Source organism: Calonectris borealis, chromosome 12, assembly GCF_964195595.1.
Source record: "Calonectris borealis chromosome 12, bCalBor7.hap1.2, whole genome shotgun sequence".
Taxonomy (NCBI): Eukaryota; Metazoa; Chordata; class Aves; order Procellariiformes; family Procellariidae; genus Calonectris; species Calonectris borealis.
The window spans coordinates 19,625,710-19,644,884 of NC_134323.1; the positions used below are offsets into that span (position 1 = coordinate 19,625,710).

The following is a 19,175-nucleotide window of genomic DNA, read 5'->3' on the forward strand; positions in this document are numbered from 1 at the left end:
CCTAGCATTTAAAGTAACATAACTCAGAAATCTGCTTAGCAGTAAATTTTAAATTTCTAATTATTGCCAGTGGCTGTGTTTGCTAAGGATTTGTGCCCGATTCCTATAATTACTTCACAAGCTGCTAAGAATGCTTTACACTAATAGTTGGAGCCATAAACCTGCTGAGAACTGCTTTGTTAAACAAGAAATTCTTCAAAAAGTCAAAGCTGCTTCTCTTTTTTTTTCTTTTTTCTTTTTTTTTCTTTTTTTTTTCCTCCCCCCCCCTTCCCCCCCTTTTTTTTTTCCTTTTTCTTTTTTTTTTCCCCCCTGAATGGGCCATTCAAGAGTGAACTTGATAAGACATGAACTGCTCTGTAGCAGGAGCGAGGAGCCTCTGTAACTGAGTGGACTAAAGTCTCTCTTGGTTTAGGTGTGCACTGGGCTCCCAATGGGAGGGCAACGTGGATATGAAATGGGCTAAAGCTGTCCTGCAGTTGTCCTGTGACAAGACACCCCTACCAGGGACTACCAAGAAGAAGAATATCCAGAAAAGGTGAGAAATATATTCTTTCCAATGTTGCCAGCTAAAGAAGTTTTTCTTAATCCTATAAAAATGTGAAATCCCTTGCCTAGTTTCCAAGAAGACTGGAGGTAGAAGCATGTGAGGACTGGAAATGGGTGGCATGAAGAATTCCCTATTGAATGTGAGTATAGAGCATTGAAGCACAGAGCCCCGGCCTCGGCTGAGCTGTTATAACTCTAGCAGTTTGGTCGTGCAGATGGAAGAAGGTCTAATTTCAGCAAATCACCCACCCCATGCCTCAGTTTCCCCAGCTGATAGTAGGGGTAATCCAGTCCAGACATTGCATGCAGTACTTTGGGAAGCTAAGGTGAAATGGTTGTGTGCAGGAGGCCTAAGTGTTATAACATCAACGTTCATTTTTGTGTGAAGACCGTGACCAGCTCTTGAAGTTTGGTCCTGCAGGAGAATTCTCACTTCTTCGGTATACAATCTATGAACTGTAATGCACAGACCCTAGTTTCTCCTTAGTAAATGTCAAAGCTGTATATCTGCCAAAAGAAAGGCCAGTAAATGGTGTCTGGAGTAGCTATTAATCTTTAGAATTAGTTGCTCCAAGTCCAGATTGCAAGTATATGAAACAAACAGCAAAAATGAAATTAAATTAGGGAGATTTATCGTGAACAGTTGTTGTTTCACGCTGGTTTGGGTTTCAGCAAGAGCACAGACAAGTGAAATATCAGCACAAAGACATAAATTAAGTAGGAATACTCTAAGAAAAAATCGTGTTTATTCTGTGCAACCAGCCGTGTCATTTGTCACCTTACAACACAGGAGTCAGGACATTGGTGGGAGCTCCTGGTTGTGCCTGAAAGGTGCTTTATCAAGGTGCAGATATTAATATTGCAACAAACAGGGGAGATTTGTTTTTAAAAGGAATTGGAGGCATCCTGTTGTGTCAGACGAAGTTCTCTGAGCAATAAAAAATAAAGCCACAAGTTGAAATCTTATGGCAGTGATATATTCCTCTCTGGATGTACTGAAGATGTCTAAGTGTGCCTTTCACTAACTCCAGCACAACTGCTGATTTCAGATGACATTTGGATGAGATTTGGGTGGAGATGGCAGTGACCTGTAGGTGCTGAGCTCTGCCTTCATCTGAAGGTAACACTTCAGTCATTAGGGAGTCACTTTGCATAGCCGTAGGTCGACCTGTGGACATGAGTTGTCCACAGTTGTCCTTACTAAATGCAGAAGAGAAGACAGCCGGAGGGAAGTGACCTGTTTAAAGGAAAACTGGGATAAATACTGTTTTAAATGGGTGACTGTGGGAGAGAGGAGAACCGGCAGGATGGTGCAAAGCAGGTGACAGGGACCTGCTGAGGTGGACTTCTCAGCAGCCTGGTGGAGGGTGATGAAGCCTCTGTGCCATGAAAGGCTCTCCAGCCCAAATGCACGCTCCCTGTCCCCATCTGTGCCTGAAGCAATTGTGCCATGGGGTCCCCCCAAATCCTGTCAGCTCCCCAAAATCCCGCTCATGCTTTAGGGAACCACTGTCATATTATTGCAGGAGCAACCTATGAATCAAGCAGTGATGAAGATTATACAAACACAGGGCAATATATGGTCATTGCATTCTCGTATAGATCCCCTTTAAGACACTTGCCTTTGCAAGTCCATAGACTCCACGCAGAGGCAAGGCAGCTTGCTCTGCAGGTCCCAGGAGGACCTCCTTGTATTGCTGCAGCTGTGAAGGAGGTGACCCTCCCCAGTTTAATCTCTTCATTCTCTTTCCCCACCCTTCTTTCTCTACTTTTCTCCCATAACAGTAGTCCCCGGTTGGTTTTTCTTACCAATTAAATTCCCTGGCATGAACCGAACAGGTTTTGTTGCTGAGAAGGTTTCCACAGCAGTAGAGATATGGACAGGACTGTCCTAAAGCACAGTTACTGCTGGAAACCCTATAAACCCCTTATCTCTAAATAAATCAAATATATTCCCTTAAATACAGAGCATTTAAAATCCACACCACACTCGTTCTTCAGATTCCCATCACCATATTCTGGCAAGCTTGGAGATTAAATCCTTTGGCTACCACCTACATACAGCTATTGACACTTGGGCATGGAACAAAGTGACTTGCCACAGCTTTCAGGTATAAGGAAGAATTGGAGGATTTTTTTGTGTTTGTCCACACAGGGTCTAACACTCCTGTGCAGACCAATTTTACAGCAGATATAAAATAAATTCAATGCTTCCAGCAAGCCTCCGCTCTGCTCTGCCTAGGCTATAGGGCTGCAGTCAGGGTAAGCTGAAGGCAAGCAGGGCTTAGCGCTCATATCTCGACTAGCTTTGTGGTTCCATTTCTTCCTTCATTCCAGGTGGAGACTGGACAAGCTGCTGGAGGAGAAATTCATGGAGGATTATAAAATAAACAGCCCCCGCATTTGGCTCAGGAAGCCCTGAACAACATTACTAAGGGCTGTGAAAGTATATGCATGCATACATATACATATGTATGTATGTGTCTATACTCATGTATATGTAACAGTTGTCCTATTCTCATACTTTTTCTTTGGCACCTGCCCCTGTCCCCATCCCAGGCAGGGTGCTGGGATGCTTTCAGCCTGATTTCATAAGTCCATTCTTGTCCTTCGGGCACTTGGGTGCCTGAATGTCCATGTAGGTGTCTAATACCCCACCTCCGTCTCCCAGTCTCTCCGTCTCTCCCATTGTCAGGCACAGCCTGACTCACGTCCCCTTCCTTGCTTTCCATTTGGTCATGTCATTTCTAAGCCACCTTCCTTCCCTATTCCCCACCCATGCATATGGATTTATTTTTCCCCAATGGCCACACCTTCCCCTTCTTCGAAATCATTTGCAGAAAGCTAGCGTTAACTTGGTTTAATTAAAGCCCCTGCATGTTTATCATGTCTTTAAATCATTTCCTTCAAGCTATCTTCATATGAAGTTATCACTTTGTGAAAACATGATCCAAAACCGCAGCTCAGGGCACAGTGGGAAGCACACAAAGGGAGAGCCGAGTAGCTTGGAAAGTTTGGGTGAGCTGTTTGCTAGAAGCTGCCGAGCCCACCCCTCCAAGACCTTTATTTCCCCCTGCGGCAGCTGTCATCTGATCCCACGCTTTGGCTTTGAATGGGGCTCTCTGAGGATGCCAGATGTTGGGAACAAAGGTCTAAAAATAATCTTTCCAAATAATCTTCCCATCTATCATTCAAGGAGAGCATGTGCTTTGTGTGAACATGTGAGCCGAGAACCTGATCTAACTTTGAGTAAAGAAGTTCAACAGCAGCTCCTGGCTTCTGCTTGTGGGCTCCTTCTTTTTTTTTCCTTCCCCCTTTCCCTTCCCAGAAGCTGCGCAGCGAAAAGCGGCTCTCACCAGCGATCAGCCCTCGCTCTCCCTCCCTCCCCGTCTCCCTCCCTCCTTGCCAAGACTCTGAATCGTCTGGATCCCGAAAGCCGGGCTCCTTATTTCATCTCTCCTTGGGAACATGGATGCCAGGGTGCTGTCAGAGATGCATTTCTGTAAAAAGATCTTCACTGCAGCCTTGTGTGTCTTAGTTTTGCTGCCAGATTCGGGCTGTGCAAGGAATCTCTGGAAGCGTGCTCTACATCTGAAAATGACGGAGAAATACGATGTGAGTAAACGGTGGTGGGGTGATTTTGGGGGAGCTGGGTATGCTCACCGCGAAAGGGGAGTTTTCTTTACGTGTGTGTATCATTTTAGAATAAGAAGTATTTGAATCCGCAGGCTGTCTCTTTATAAAAGCGCTGCATTAAGTTTCCCAGGCTGTACTAAACTTTTGCCACCTAGCTGCTGCAATGGGGAACGGGTAAAGCACGCCTGAACAGTGAGAAGGCTTTGGTACGGCAGCCGTCACTGCTTTTCCTAGAAACTTCATAGGGCAGCGAGGGAAGCCTGAATGGGGAGAAGGGGAATGCAAAACCTATGTGTCTGGGGATAGATCTAGTGAAAAGAAGATAATGTTATTCATTGCTTGGAGCAGGGAGGAGGATTCCCTGCCCAGTTCCTCCACTGCCTTTGGGGGTAACTTTGGGTAAATGTCTCCAGCTCCTCGTGATAATGTGTACTAGAGGGACGGTGGCATTGCCTAGGGTTTTGTAAATCTCTGGAGCACAGAGACCTCCAGATCCACAGTGTCAGAGCAACGTGCGGATCGCAGGTTAAGCCACCTTCTTATCCTCAAGCCATCACAAGTAAGAGCAAACCAGGGAAGGACAGAAGACTTGCTGTGCCAGAAAACAGCATAGAGCTGCAGAGGCTCCAGTGTCCCCTGTGTGCCCAGGGAGCACCGGCTGTGCCTGCCCGCTGTGTCAGAGGGGAAAAAGAGCCATGTGGTTATTCGCCAGTGGGGTACTGACACAACCACCGTCTCCAAATCTGTGGTGGTCCTTAGAGCAGTACTGGAATTGAAACTGAAGCAGCAACAAGTTACTGTGAGTGAAGAAAAGGATGGTGCCGGGTCTTGTTCTGGTGTGTCTGGGCCGAAAGACTGTTAGAAATTACCATGGAGGAAATTAAAAAAAAAAAAAAGGAAAATAATTTGGTAGCTTGACTTTCAGGACCTGCTGTTTAGAAAGAAAAAAAATTTGAATTTGACGTTTTGACTTACTCCGTTAAAGTCCTCTTAGAAGCCAGCATGGACCCAAGGCTTCTGCCCATTGAATCGCTCAGGTGGAACTCCAGCCAGGCTGTTTTCTCATGCTCAGGTTTGATTGCATCTTCCAGCCATTGCATGTGCATAAACAGCTCCTTGGTGTCACAGAGGGATTCCTCCACCTGTTTTCTGCAGCCACATATAAAAGCTTTTAATTTAAACTGGATGCTTTTTTGCCCATGACATCTAGACTGATGTTTGGGGACAGCTACATTTGGTTTGTGCGATTGCTGACTCAGAAGTGTGACACATGTCTTTTGCCCGTGCAGAATGAACTGAAATACAGTGCTCTTGTCTCCTTGAAATTTTGCAGAAGACATTGTGCTAATATTTGAAAGGCATCCCAATATTTTACAATAAGAAATTTTCTTCATTGTAGCCTCCCTTGGGACAGGGTATCATCTGGTTTGCACTGTAATTGGAAAATGGTGACGTGAAGAGCTGTGTTTCCTGCAAAATCACCCACCAGAAAGTGTATTTATTAGTATGTTCTTCTGTCTTATTTCAGTGCAAAGCTCCAATTCAATAGGAGCTATGAAGTAAATGACCCAGAGAGATAGGACAGGAGTAGAACAGGAATTTACATGTTGATCTTCAGATAATGTGCTCTGTAGAGGCCCAGAGCCCACTCCCCTGAGGATATATCCTCTTCTTTCAATCTGCAGTTCTTCAAAGGACTGTTTTTTCTGGCAGCCGTGAATCCAGGTGCTACTGATCTGGCAAGCTCAGCTAGAATTGCTCATATTGACAGAAACATCTTATCTAGGGAAAACAGAAAATGCTTTTCTTTTTCCTTCTCCTCAAAGCTTTGTAAGGAGGGGGGCGGCCGCTCTCCATCCTCTTATCCACCAAGAGTCTGTTTTGGCACCCCTCTTGTTTCTCAGAGAGATGCTTTCTTTTCTACCAAATGCTGTATGTTCCCTAGAGTTCGAAAATCAGAGGCTGTGGGTGGAAGAGCTGATTTGTGAGTCACTTGGATAGAGGGGTAACAGATGGAGGTGCTCACGGCAACGTGCAGCCATACAGGAGATGGGCCATAGACATCCCTGTGCGACCTCCAGAAGGACACGGGCAAGGTCTGTAGGGGGAAGAGGTGGTGACGGGTAGGGAGTTGACTGAGAGTCACGTTGCCTGAGTCCAAAAAATCTGAGTCCACAGTAGGAGCCACGCATCCACCGAACTGCTGGCTGCAGAATGGCGAGCAGGTGTTAGGATGAGGAGCTGGCTTGAGGTCTGGCCAGGAGTTTTTCATTCAGGACTCTGAGGAAGAGTGTTGGTTGGCAAGGAGGGGTCAAGTGGGAACGGAGAAGGGAGGAAGAGGAGAGGGAATGCAGTGAGAAGAAAAAACTGGCAGTCACAGTGGGATGGAGGAGCTGGGCTTCCAGCTTTTAGCAAATCCATGTATTTTACAGCCAGAGGGACACTCGTCAAGTGTAGTGATCTGCAGCTGGTGTTCTGCAGCCCCCGCACAGGCTGTGGGCTGTTCCCAAAGGGCAGAGGGAGGGGGCTACCTGGGGGTGCTTTACAATTCATTATCAAGACACCCACATCTATTAGAAAAACCTGGGGCAGTCTTGATTTTATTCCAGTGTCAACTACATCGAGCATTTTAGAAAAAAATCCAGCCGCCTTTTAAAGATTTCCAGAAATGAAGAATTCCTCGCAGCTGCTGTAAAGTTCTTCCAACAATTTATTTACCCCCCAGCTAGCTGTCATAAATCAACACTGAGATACCCTCTTCGTCTACCAGATTAGCACACCTCCCATGAGAGTTCTGTCCCGCGTGTGCCTCAGAGTAACGTATGAGCAGAGCAGCCTTCAGCCTCCCCTTTGAAACCTGCATACGCACATATAAGTCTTGCACTGTATTCCCTGCTCTCCAGTCCTCTAATCGCTCTCGTACATCTTTTTGAGCCCACCCTAATTTTGCAACAATCTTCCAGTGCTGCAGGCACCAGAACCAAAGCTACTAATCCAGAGTCAATAGCAGGAAAATATTATTCCTATTGTTCAGGTCTTGTCCTTCAGATTATTTCACCCTCCTTCAGTCTGATATTTGCAACTTTGATCACCGATGATCTGTTTTTCCAGGTCTTTGATAGAAATATTGGAGGGCTCTAAATTCCTCCTGATTCTGTATTGTTTCAGAGAAAAGGTGGTTCATGGCTGGTGTTTGGAAATACCTGCCAGGGCAGAACTGGTGACCGGAGGCTGGGAATAAACCTCACGCGTGATCTGGGGGGTGGCCATGCAGAATATGAATTAGCAGAGATTGTGCTTTGACAGCGTCCAGTTTCAGGCACAAATAATAGAACAGATCTGGGATTTTTGGAGGCAGACTCCATCCCACAGTTACTATTGAAAATATGGGTTGAGAGTGAGTGATTGCATTCAGGTTTTTCCTAGTCATCTTTACTGACCTCCAGGGTTCCTCAGCTGAACTCCGAACTTTTCCCCTTACTTTGTTTCTGGGTATGTCTAAGGCAGATATTGTAATTAAAATTATTTAATAAGTCTCCATGGGAAAGAATTGAAAAATATTTTAAAGAACGAAATTTTGACTGTTGTCACAATCTGTAAAAATAATAAATCCGATCTATGCTCGGAGCCAAACTGTGAATCCTGGGACAGCTTTGAAAAAGACCTTGTAACCCATACCTGGAGACATCCTTAACCAGGCTATTTTGGGAAAGGGGGAATCCTGTTTCCCACTGGGATGGTTTATGCATACAATGGTTTTATTAGATCAAATGCGCAAAAAATATTTTTTTGACCATGAGGTTTTGAAAAAAAGGGGTTCAGAGCAATAGGTGACGAGAGAAAAGGGGCAGGGAAGTCATGAGGTACAAAGTTATTTGGCTAAAAATGTTATATTGTTCCCAAACGGAAATCTCATTCATTGAGCCAACTGTTCATTGCAATTTTGGCTTCTTGGTTTCTGAATCATCTGTGAAGCAACTGCAGTAATTGTTTTGGGGTTTGGGGTTTTTTTTTCATGTATCCATTATTTGCCAGTATTATTTTGGTCACATTTCAGTCTGTAGCTGACATTTCAAATGATAGAATAGTAAACTCTGACCTTCCAGGATGAATGCTCCCTCCAACAAGGAGACCTGTTGAATGTTTGGAACTGCATGGGTTTGCTGTTAAATGCTCTCTTATATCCAAAATTATACTTGGTCCGAGCATTTTCTTTATTTAAAATCCAACAATAGCAAAAAAAGTTGAACTTGCAGTATCTTCAATTCAAAAGTATTCAAATGTATTTCAAAGTATTCACATATTTCAAAGCTGGAGTGTTTTCAGCTTTCGAGGAATGGGATGATGTGATAGCTTACCCCTTGTTTTACACTTCAACATTGAAAACGTCATCAAAATTAGGAAGTATTTTTTTTCAAACCTATTTTGTGGTTCAAACAGCCTATCAGTTCATGGGAAAACAACCTCACGGAAGGGTTTTTGAGCAGTTTCTTGTTCACTGAATGGAAACGACTGAGGAAAAAGCAGAAGAAAATTGTTTATTGATATTGGGAACAGGACAGACTGATACTGGGAACAGGGCAAGAGGCTGTCGTTTGTGGAAATACTAGGAATTCTCTGTCTCTCACACACAGACACACACATTATTTAACCAGTTATAGATATAACCAGGATATGGACTTTCTTTAATGTACACCTTGTAACAGAAATTAAAACTTTTAATCATCCCGACTTTTCTCTGTACTTCTACATTGGCTGACGCTCAATCGCTGTGCAACCAGGCAGCGGAGAAACTTCGCTGCTCTCTGTTTCCCCCTGGTTATGGCTCAAAGAAGGGAGGTCAGCTTTGGTGTAAAACCCACCACCTATCAATACGATTCCACGCTACGTACAATATGGAAGTAAAATTTCTCACATCAGTACCACAAACAGCGTGCATCGTTATTTCTTTTGGTGTCCCTTGGGATTGCCTTCATTCTCTACATTGCAAATTATCCCAAGGGAGTGAAGATGATATCGTTCTCACCATTACTGATAATTGATTGCTGCTGGGTCACACACAGCAGCAGAGGCCGTGCGGGCCAGCGGTCAGTCCGGAGGGCAATGGACCTCCTGGGGCCTCTCCGAGGACATTTTTTTGGACAGTACGTGTGGGGACATGCTGTTTCGCAAAGGCACATATGCTCCACAGAAGCCGTTGGGAGGTTTCAACAATGAGGATGTAGCAGCATGTAAAGAGGGATATTAGTCTCACCTCAAATTTCTCCATAGCCTGATGGTGAAATTTCCTAGAGACACCCTCGGGGACAGTTGCGTCATGATGTTTCTTGGAAAAACAACCCCGGTTGTTCGTCACTGATTTTGTAACACAACAGTGATTGGGCCAACTATACATAGTTGTATATATACATTTATATATACATAGTTGTATATATACATTTATATATACATATAAACTCAACCGCCTGCTAGCGAGCGCATGGCAGCGCTCACTTCATACCTCTGGCTAGACACGGAGCTTTTTTAAAAGTGCAGAATCCATCTTTTGATTTGATTAGAGCTTATTAATGTTTGTTAATAAATCTGAGAACTGATTGCGCTTTCCGAGTACTTTACGTTGCGCTGGGGAGCTGAGCTCAAGCCCAGAGATGAGTAGTTTAGCCATAGGTGAGAAAGGAGTGGGCTTGGGTGATTCACCTCGCTGTTGGAGGGAGTTGGCTTCTTGCTAAAATGCTGCCAGCGTGGATAATATCTGAATGCTGCCTCTTATAAATGTTTCTGATAAAATCCTGTGCGTGTTAATCCATTTTAAATCTCCCTTGTCCTTTCGGTGTGCAATCAGCAGCTGGACTCCTCTCTGCTATAGTCAAACACAGCCTCATTTTCTTTGGGATTAAACTGACATCACCCAAACAGATCTCACCCAGATCATCTCATGTTTTAGAAATGGCCTCTAATTTAACAACCCAGGACCCCACAGTGGATAAGCTTGAAAGACTCCCCTATAAATTGTGGTCCAGGGAAAGGTGATGAAGGTAGAAGGAGCCTATTGAGGGGACAGGTGCTACCTGGGACATTAGTTCCAGGTCCCATTTGGGGACATAACCTCCAAACAATACAGTGTCATCATTTCCACTGCTTTACTATCAAAGTGTTTTGGCATGCTCGTCATGAGGATGCCTGGAGTCTTTCTCTCCGTTTCCCAGACAAGTATAAAAGACTTTAAAGGATTTTTTTTTACCTCCTCATTGTCATTACAATAACCTTAATTATAAAATGAGTTCCACACAATAATTTGGTGGTTTGGTGTTTCCAAAGCAGTGTGCTAAGGTGATCATACAGCGCTCTCTTCAGCGTGCTGAAGACAGGGCTGGGGGAGCTGAACGGTTAATTCTCCTCTCTCATGAATACTTGAAAACCACTTTGAAAACCCCTCTTCTGTTTCAACTGATGGGATGTTTGGTATTCACCTTATGCCAAACCTTTGTTTCCTTTTCTTTTCTTTGCAAGGATTATGAGTACCCTCTTCATTCTCACAGTTCCCACTACCAGAAGAACGACCGCTGCCCCCCACCGCCCCAGACTTTGCCTGACCGAGCCTGCGAGGTGCCCAGCTGCCGGTCGGATTCAGAGTGTGAAAGGCACAAGCGCTGCTGCTACAACGGGTGCATCTACGCCTGCCTGGAGTCTGTACAGCCACCGCCAGGTAGAGTGGACCCAGCGATCAAATTATGGTAGAGGAGCACGCAGAAATCATGGTAGTCCTCCCCATGTGCATCGGGTCTCGGGTGGGAGGCATGGTGTAAGTGTGAATTGAGGATAAAGCTTCGGTTCCACACTTCTGATTTCTGGGATGATTGCTGAATCAAGAAATTATCCAAGGTCAGCTTGTGTTGAAAAATTTCCACCAGCACAAATGGTAGAAATCATTTCAGGCTAGTTCTTTTCCTGTAATTATATATTCAGGAAAAGTAATCCCAATCGGAATTAGTGCTCGCAGAAGCCAGGCATCTCATCTGATCCATGCCATGGGAATGGAGGATGGGAAACAACAGCTGCTTTGGCCTTTATGACACCAGGCTCTTGCGGCCCTGGATAACATCCGTGGCTCTCTTGCCACTGGGACAGCAATAGCATAAATATAAGTATCTTGCTGAAAATGCAAATCCATCCTTCAGGAGCCTGGCAGCCTCGTCACGGGCTGTGAGAGGGAGTCTGTGACTTTTCCATAACTTGTGCCCTATGGCTACTCCACCTGGACTCTGTGGTTTCTTGTTTCTGGCTTTTACAGTTTTAGACTGGCTGGTTCAGCCCAAACCCCGCTGGCTGGGAGGAAATGGGTGGCTTTTGGATGGCCCAGAGGAAGTCTTACAAGGTACAGTACATTTCACTGTCTTCTCTGTGAGATCGGTAATTATACAAAAGGCACTAAATAATATATTCATCACACAGAGGGCTTGCCAGGGTTCTTGGGGTGCTGGGGCTACTGGTATTTGTCTGGCGATTCCGTAGGAATAACGTTGTGTTGTGCAGGGGGCTGGTGTCTGGTGCAGTAAATCAGTTGCTTTTTATGGATCTGGCTTATCCAGCAGAGCATTAGGAATACTCCAGGGAACTGGATTTGTGTCCATTCTTGAAATAAGTAGAAATATATAATTTTTTAGAAAAAGGCTTTGTCGGCACACACAGATTTTCTGCCAGATGCCTCATAGACTGTGGGCAGGCTTGGATTAGGAGGTCTCTTAGTCCGGAGTGGCCTCACCGCACAGATGCCTTGGGCTGGGGCTCTGGCTCTCGGCTCTGAAGGCTGCTTTGAACGAGAGCCCTGGCAAACTGCTGCAAAGTTGTGTCAAGCTGACATGGAGCTGGGAGCATCTAGGCTTGGGGACTGCTAATGAGACTGGGCTTCTCAGATTAATTCCACAGAGAAAGGTCCTTTAATTAATTTTTTCCAATACCTCAAAGTGAAACAAGGAGGGAGTTGGGAGGTGGGAAGAGAAGTTTTCTTCCGCGAGACATCCCCAGATGTGTGTGTGCCTGAAGTTCTTAATTCCTTCATGGAAAGGCTATTCCAGCTTTTGATCAGCTTTAGTCAGACACAAGTAGCGCCAATAAATTACCCTCTTTGGTCTTACACAGATAGTATCAGACTCGCCAAATTCTCATCTATTATGGAAACTCCTAGTTCTTCAAGAGAAAATTCTGCCTCCAGCTCATTGGAGTGGCTTTGTGAGAAATAAGATAAAATAGGTTCCTCCTCATCCATCCCTGTCATGCTAATATTATTTGTTCTTACCTTAACACCTTCATCTCAACTTGAGGGAGTAATTAGTGAAGTAAGAACCATCAGTCATGGCATGAGGATTACAGCAGAGGTCCTTGAAATTAAAATCCTGGCAAATGAACAGGTGGAGAGTCCCTGCATAGTCTGTGCTTTTAATGGACACAAACACTGCCTGGGAGTCCTGCTTTACTTTCTTATTCTGCTCTGCACTTGTTGAAAAGCCAGGGTCAAGGCAGTTAAAGCCTCCATTTGTAACAGAGGGTGGTACTGCCTTACTCCATAGTGAGTCACATCTGAGGTTTAAATTCATCGGTAAATTAGTGGGTGTGGAGCAAAGAACAGCAAACTGCCAGCTTCCTGGTCACGTTTCCCTGATTCCTCACCCAGCCCAAAACACTGGCTGGAGCAGACTTATGGCTGCTTGGAGGAAAAAGACGCGTGGAGGGACCACCCATCAGTGCGAGCATGGTGGTCGGTGGTGGTCGGTCTTCACCGCTCTCCAGCCTTCGCACAGACCCTGCGCAACAGGCTGTGGGGAGGGTGTCGTTACAGGTTGTCGGGCTGACCTGCACTCCCCATATCGGGCTAGACACGTAGTTTTTGTGTGAGGTGTGAACTAGATCACCTGCTCTGCCAGGCTTCTTTGGCGGTGTTAGCTCCTTGATACCCTTGCATGGGAAGTAGTCTGAGATCCTGTCTGGGAGGAGATACAGAAGAAGGTGGCCGTGTTGTCATATTTTGGTTACCTGTGGGTGATTTACGACCATGATTTATGACCTGCAGGCTTCTTTTGCAGCTGAGGCCTGCAGTACCACTGAGGATGGAGATGAGCCTCTGCATTGCCCCACAGGCTATGAATGCCATATCATCAACCCGGGTAACACGGCTGAAGGAATCCCTAACAGGGGCCAGTGCATCAAGCTCCGTGGAAATCCAGGTCCGTTGACTGGAAATCTCCCTTCCTTTCTTATTCTGTCGTGCAAACACCAGTAAGGGACGGTGCGCTCTCACTGGCTTTGAAGGAGATCTGGTGGTACATCTGCTCTCATGGGCTTCCTGGGTTTTCCGGGCAGCCCGAGGCCCCGAGGCAGTGTGTGACAGCTGGGCTGGGAGACAGTCCCCACTCTGCAGCAATCTCAAGTCTCTAACGCCCTTGATGTTGGCTGAGCTATGTGAAATACCCAAAGCAGGGGATACACCACTTCTTTGCTCTGTATGCCAGGGTCCTCTGGGATTGTGTCAGCAGAGCAGGTAGTAACCTGCATGTGCCATTATTACGCAGCACAAAAAATAGAAATATTTATGTATTACTACACACTTAACTAAGAAATATGAGTTTCAAATTCCAGTTTTGACTTCTGACTTTGCTTTGTGCATCCAAAACATTGTTCCCTTTATTCTGCTGACACATTTGCCCAATATAGGAACTTATATAGGCCAAGCTATTTTCCAGGAAAGCTCATAACATGTCTAGGTATGTGTAACTTCATTGAATAGTAGGATATGTATGTCTGCAATGGGCTACAAATCATCTCAGTGCAGAGACATGAGACATCAGTTTTGCCATTTGGTCACTGTAAAAGTCAGTGGAAGCATCAAACCAGATCTCTGAACTGCTTCCATAAGAGACTATGATTTTTTCCAGGGCTTTTTGATCATCTCTTTTATTCTTTTGTAACTTTTTCTTTTATAACAGCTGTAGTAACGAATGTAATGTATAGCTGTATGGCTCTTACACGCAAAGTATTTGTAAGAGCTTAAATAATTATATAAATGTCATCAGAAAAACCTAGCTGGAACTTGAATTATGTAAAACACTAATAGATGGTCTGAAATTTTACCCGAATTTTCTTTCATTTAAGAAAGTCTGTGATTCCTTGACTCATAGCTACTGAAAAGAACGTAGCATGCTAGTGGCCAGCAGTTAACTGCTCTCATGGAAAGTGAGTTGTGCCCACATAGTTCAATAATCTAAACAGTTTTATAAGAGGTTTATAGCAGCCTACACTACTTCAGCTACAGACATCTTTTATTTTCCTCTTTGTGAGGTTATTATTTCCATATCTATAATTTCTCTATGCTGTACACAGAGGGCCGGAGTTTAACACAAAGAATGAAGGCTGACTGGATATGTTCTCATTATGTGCCTTCTTTTTCAGATGGACGCAACCTGAGGCATAAGTATTACAAGGAATATTTTGGTAAGCCGCTGGCATGAAGCAGTTGCTATTATTAAGCATTGCTTACAGGGAATTTGCCGCTTATGAAATGAAAGTTTGTACATAGCAAAAAGAGATTCTTTAGCCTCAACTCTCTATGCCATGGTCAAAAGATCTTATTTTAAGATCTGCAGTGCCCTGGCTGTGGACTCTTGAGAAGCAGTATCTCCAGCTGTGACACAATGTGTTAAATGGTGCAGCCTTCTGCCAGGGGTTCCCACCCAAGGGGGGAGAAACACCCAATCCAATGACCTTTTGTTATTTTTAGGTATATTTTTGGAGCTTTGCTCATGGCCCAGGACTCCTTGCAGATGAACACAGAACTCTGTCAAAAGCAGGGTCTTTTGCCAAGAGCTTGTATTGTGGTATGTGATCAGAGATGACTGGAGCCCTTGTTGTTGTCTGCAACCACAAGAGATGCCAGGTCCCTTGCACAAACTGATAGATACGTGTCTCAAAGAAAGCAGGAGGACCTTCCAGAAGATCTCTTTTTTCTCATGGCTTCAAGGCTCCTGGTTTCTGCTAACTCTTGGATCTAGAGGGGGACATCAGATCAGATTGGAAGTGATATTCAGATATAATTAGACAACATCTTTGGTATGATAAGATTTAGGAACAGCCAGATTTGGCCAGTTTAGGTGATAAAACATGAAGGATTTGCTTTCCTCTGTCCAGCGGGCTATCGCAGCTCTTCCAGAGAACTGCTAAATAATGAGACCAGTAAAACTGTACTGCTTAGAGAATCTTGATAAAACATTTGCTACAGACTAACTTAAAATCTAACTTTGCTGATATTTGTTTTACAGGGAGCAATTCCAACAATGTGGTTGGCTATGTGAAAAACCAGCAGAAACATTTAGGCTAATCGAAGGTGTGCCTGGGTAAGTGTCCTGTGAATAAAGGGAAAGCTGGGTGAAAATAGTCGTTGCTTAGTATGCAATTATTTAAAGAAATGGTTGGTTGAGGGTGAAATTACCTCTCATCAAAACGCCAGTATAAGGACAGCACCTTAAATCTATGTACAGGTGCATACCTCAGGCTCCATGAAACACCTATGCCAACAAACGGACGGTGCTGTAAAAGTATCCCAAAAACCTGTGGCATTGGAGATTGAGCTCTGCAAACTGTCCATGGAGAAGTTAATGTCTTTCCCAAACCTTACTCCCCCCCCACACACACTTTTTATTCTAATTTCACAAGATGCGCCTGATTTCTTTGAAGAACCTTTGCCTTGTGGGTGTTTAGAGGATGGAGTGGTTTTCAGATGAAAAATAAATGCTGCAAAACTTTGTGTGCCTTAAGGCTTTAAACTTTCTCTTTTAGGAGCTTCTTCTAATGCAGGTATAACTGCTCCTGCAAGACAAATTAAAAAGCTCTTTATTCTGGACTGATTGCAGTAAGCGTCAGTCTTGCAAATACTTAGGCATATGGGCGATTTTGTGGGGTAACTTTATGTGTGTGAACAGTTGCACTGAACAGTGTGACCCGCTCATGTGGGTGAACGTACTTGTACCTGGCCAGAGCGAAGCCGACTGAAAAAGCTCCAATCATTTTATCAGGCTTTGAATTAGGCAAGAATGAAAATATTTATTAACCACAGGTTCTGTCCTAAGATGGTTTTCTCAACACTTTCAGCTTCACTTTAAAACTAACCTGAGCTTAACTGGCAGTTACGAAAACAAAGCAGTTCAGTGTGTCTTTTGTGTACCTACGTCAGGCGGACTGTTAAGATTACACAGCTACGTAAGGACAAGTTCTGTGCAAACATCCCAGGAAGGATAAATATTGTAATTCCTTTTTTTTGTTTGATTTTCACCCAGCTGGAGCACTCTGTTTAGCAGCTGTCAAGGAATGCTTTCCCCAACAGTTTTGGAAGAATTCTGGTCCCAGATCTCCACAGCATGTCTCCAGCATTACCCTGATCCCTGCCCGCCAGGAAAGACTTCGTTATTCAAGGAACAGGATGAGTCTCAATTTTAAGCCTATCAGCGGGGGAGAAATGTGATCCCTGAAAGAAACCACACCGTTTATCAGCTGCCCTTCTACCCATGAAATGTAAATACCTCTGCGTGGATCCCTGCAAGGCTGCTGGAACAGAGCCTGCCCTTTATGTGCATATTATGTGACCAATTCAGATTTCACGACCATGAACATAACTCAGTATTATAAAAATGAAGTGACGTCAGAACTGTACCTAAATATATCTAAGTTGCATTAAAATAAGCAAGAATGTAAGACTTAAGGGGCTCTCTGGATCAAATCCAGTGCCTGCCCATCTTGAACAACTATTTTAAATAAGCATAAAGTTCGAAGAAACCTGCAGGTTTCTTCTTTTCCTCTTTATACTTAGGGTTCACCAGGTTTGACACCCAGTTTACAAGCCTAAACCTGAAATCTTAAGAATTTGAGGAACTCTGAGCTAGGAGCAAAACAGGTTTTTAAATGTTTTTTTTAAGTTACTTTCCTTTAGCTTCTCAGTCTGGCGAGCTGCAGATCAAGAGCTAATGTTGGAATAGATTTCTTTCTACAATACCTAAGCCAGTCTTTTAAAGTTGTTTTTAGCCAGCACAGTTAATACTCACAAAATGTACATCTGCGGTTTTGTACCTGCAAAACCTCAGCGAGAGGGCTGAAGTCTGGATTATTTGTTGCACATATTAGAAAACAAAAAGCAGGATAAATCTGTGTGATCAAAAAGATTGTCTGGCAGATGGGCAACTGCTTTTTAGAAGTCCTGTACCTTTATGTTGACTTTCATAAATCCTTAAGGTCAAGTTATTTGTATTTGGGTCTTACAGCTTCTTTTGGCTGTTTAGCATTATAAAATGGAAAACACATTTTCTATTAATGTTTTCCTTTTCTGTGGCAGTCCTAAAGCGACAGTTGCATTTCATTTTGACAAATCTGCCAGAATTGCTAGGCAAAAGAAGCCATGTTTGCTCCCTTGCTTAGTACATGTCCCCATCTGCATGCATAAAATTAGCATTTTAATATGCAGAGTAGTAGCGGTGTATGTAGATACCCAATTCACAAATACAAGTGCCTGCTTCCACCCACAAACTACGGGATTTTTTGCCACTCACCAAATGTTTTAAGCCAAAGCTAAGATGCCTATATATGCCTTGATACTTTGCAGATGACATTTGCAGCTGGAGAGATGAAAGCTGCCAAACTGCTCTTCTGTTTCCTATCATAAACAGGCACACTCCTCGATGCTTTACAGAGCAAAGGAGCCGATGAAGGGCTCCACGTTTTCCTAAATATCTTCATTTGTTGAACTCCATTCACTTCTTTGTGCCTTTGTTCCAAGTTCTAGGTATTAAATGCAACACCATATTGAGACAGATCTATTTCTAGAATTTTATCATATACAACTCCTATCTTAACTCCTGCTGAGAGGCAGGAGTCCATCTGTATTTTGTAGTTCCAATCTCAGTTTAGGCCAGAAACTTGCTGCTTTGCCACTGACACTACTTGACAATTTAAAGCAACACAGCTCATAACGAAAGTCTTAGTGCAGTCTTGCTCCTAAGTGCTGCTCAGTGAAATGGGTTGATTTTTTTCAGCATTGCTTTTTGCAGAAAAATCAAATTCTGATTAAATGAGCAAAGCCCTTCAATGGTTACTGCTAAGTCCCAAAGAGTAAATGCCAAATTGTTCTATTTTAAAATAAAAAATTCAGTGCCTAGAAACATCAGAGGGTCCAGTTGAAAAACATGTCTTGAGCATTAATAGATTTGCAAAATTAAAACTTCAGATCTCAACCTAATCTTGCAAAGCGTCCAAAAATATGCTTAATTTGAGTGGACACATTCACTTCAGTGGCTGCTTTTTTGTAGCTACAAAAGCACATACCTGACCACCTTGCTGGATGGGATGGTAAAGATATTTTCTACCTGCAGAAGTAATTTTTAAAAAAGAAAATTGACAAATTAATGATTTGTTGATGAATTTCTGTTTACTGGGTGTTATCAAAGACATCACCCTTCCTTATGGTGCTAAAATGCTTTGGGTTTTTTTCAAGTTAATACTTTTCGAGTTATTAATTGTCAAACTCGGAAACAAAGGCCACAGAAGAGACTTGTCTAAATGCTGTGTTTTGAACGCTGACATCCATCACACGCTGAAACGAAAACACAGACCAAATGAGTTGTCCTCAGCTTGTCTTCTCTCCAAAGACAAATGTCTTAACAATCTTGTGAAGCACAGTAGGAAATCACTAACGTATGTTGTTTTTAATGTTCCCGTGTACACTTTAAAGCATGGTTGGTGCTAGAATAAACTTTACGTGTATCACTGTGTGCTAGCAATGCTCATGGCCTTCCAGATCCTCGAGCGCTGCCCGTGGAGCTGCTCTGCCTTGCAGCAGCCGAGGATCTGTGGCAGCCCCAGGCAGACCCGTCCCGGTTTGTCCCCGTGGTGCTTACACATGTACAGGTTCTGCCACTTCGGTGCTCAATAAAAAGCGTCCAGTATATTTTTCAACTCTG

The 19,175-nt window shown here is 43.8% G+C and overlaps 1 protein-coding gene across 1 annotated transcript; it reads left to right on the forward strand.

The window, feature by feature from the left end:
* Window positions 1-3,734: 3,734 nt before the first annotated feature.
* On the forward strand, window positions 3,735-19,175 carry WFDC1 (WAP four-disulfide core domain 1). Its single transcript, XM_075161500.1, has 7 exons — window positions 3,735-4,161; window positions 10,693-10,888; window positions 11,474-11,557; window positions 13,263-13,403; window positions 14,626-14,667; window positions 15,492-15,566; window positions 16,506-19,175. The coding sequence occupies exons 1-6, from the start codon at window positions 4,015-4,017 to the stop codon at window positions 15,548-15,550; spliced, it is 669 nt and encodes a 222-aa protein (XP_075017601.1). The 5' UTR covers window positions 3,735-4,014; the 3' UTR covers window positions 15,551-15,566; window positions 16,506-19,175.

What these genes read in the sequence shown, in the direction of transcription:
- WFDC1 (XM_075161500.1), top strand. Translation starts at nt 4,015, where the DNA reads ATGGATGCCAGGGTGCTGTCAGAGATGCATTTCTGTAAAAAGATCTTC. An exon ending in AAATGACGGAGAAATACGAT is followed by an intron (nt 4,162 to 10,692) that starts GTGAGTAAACGG and finishes TTTCTTTGCAAG; the next exon opens with GATTATGAGTACCCTCTTCA. An exon ending in GTATTACAAGGAATATTTTG is followed by an intron (nt 14,668 to 15,491) that starts GTAAGCCGCTGG and finishes TTTGTTTTACAG; the next exon opens with GGAGCAATTCCAACAATGTG.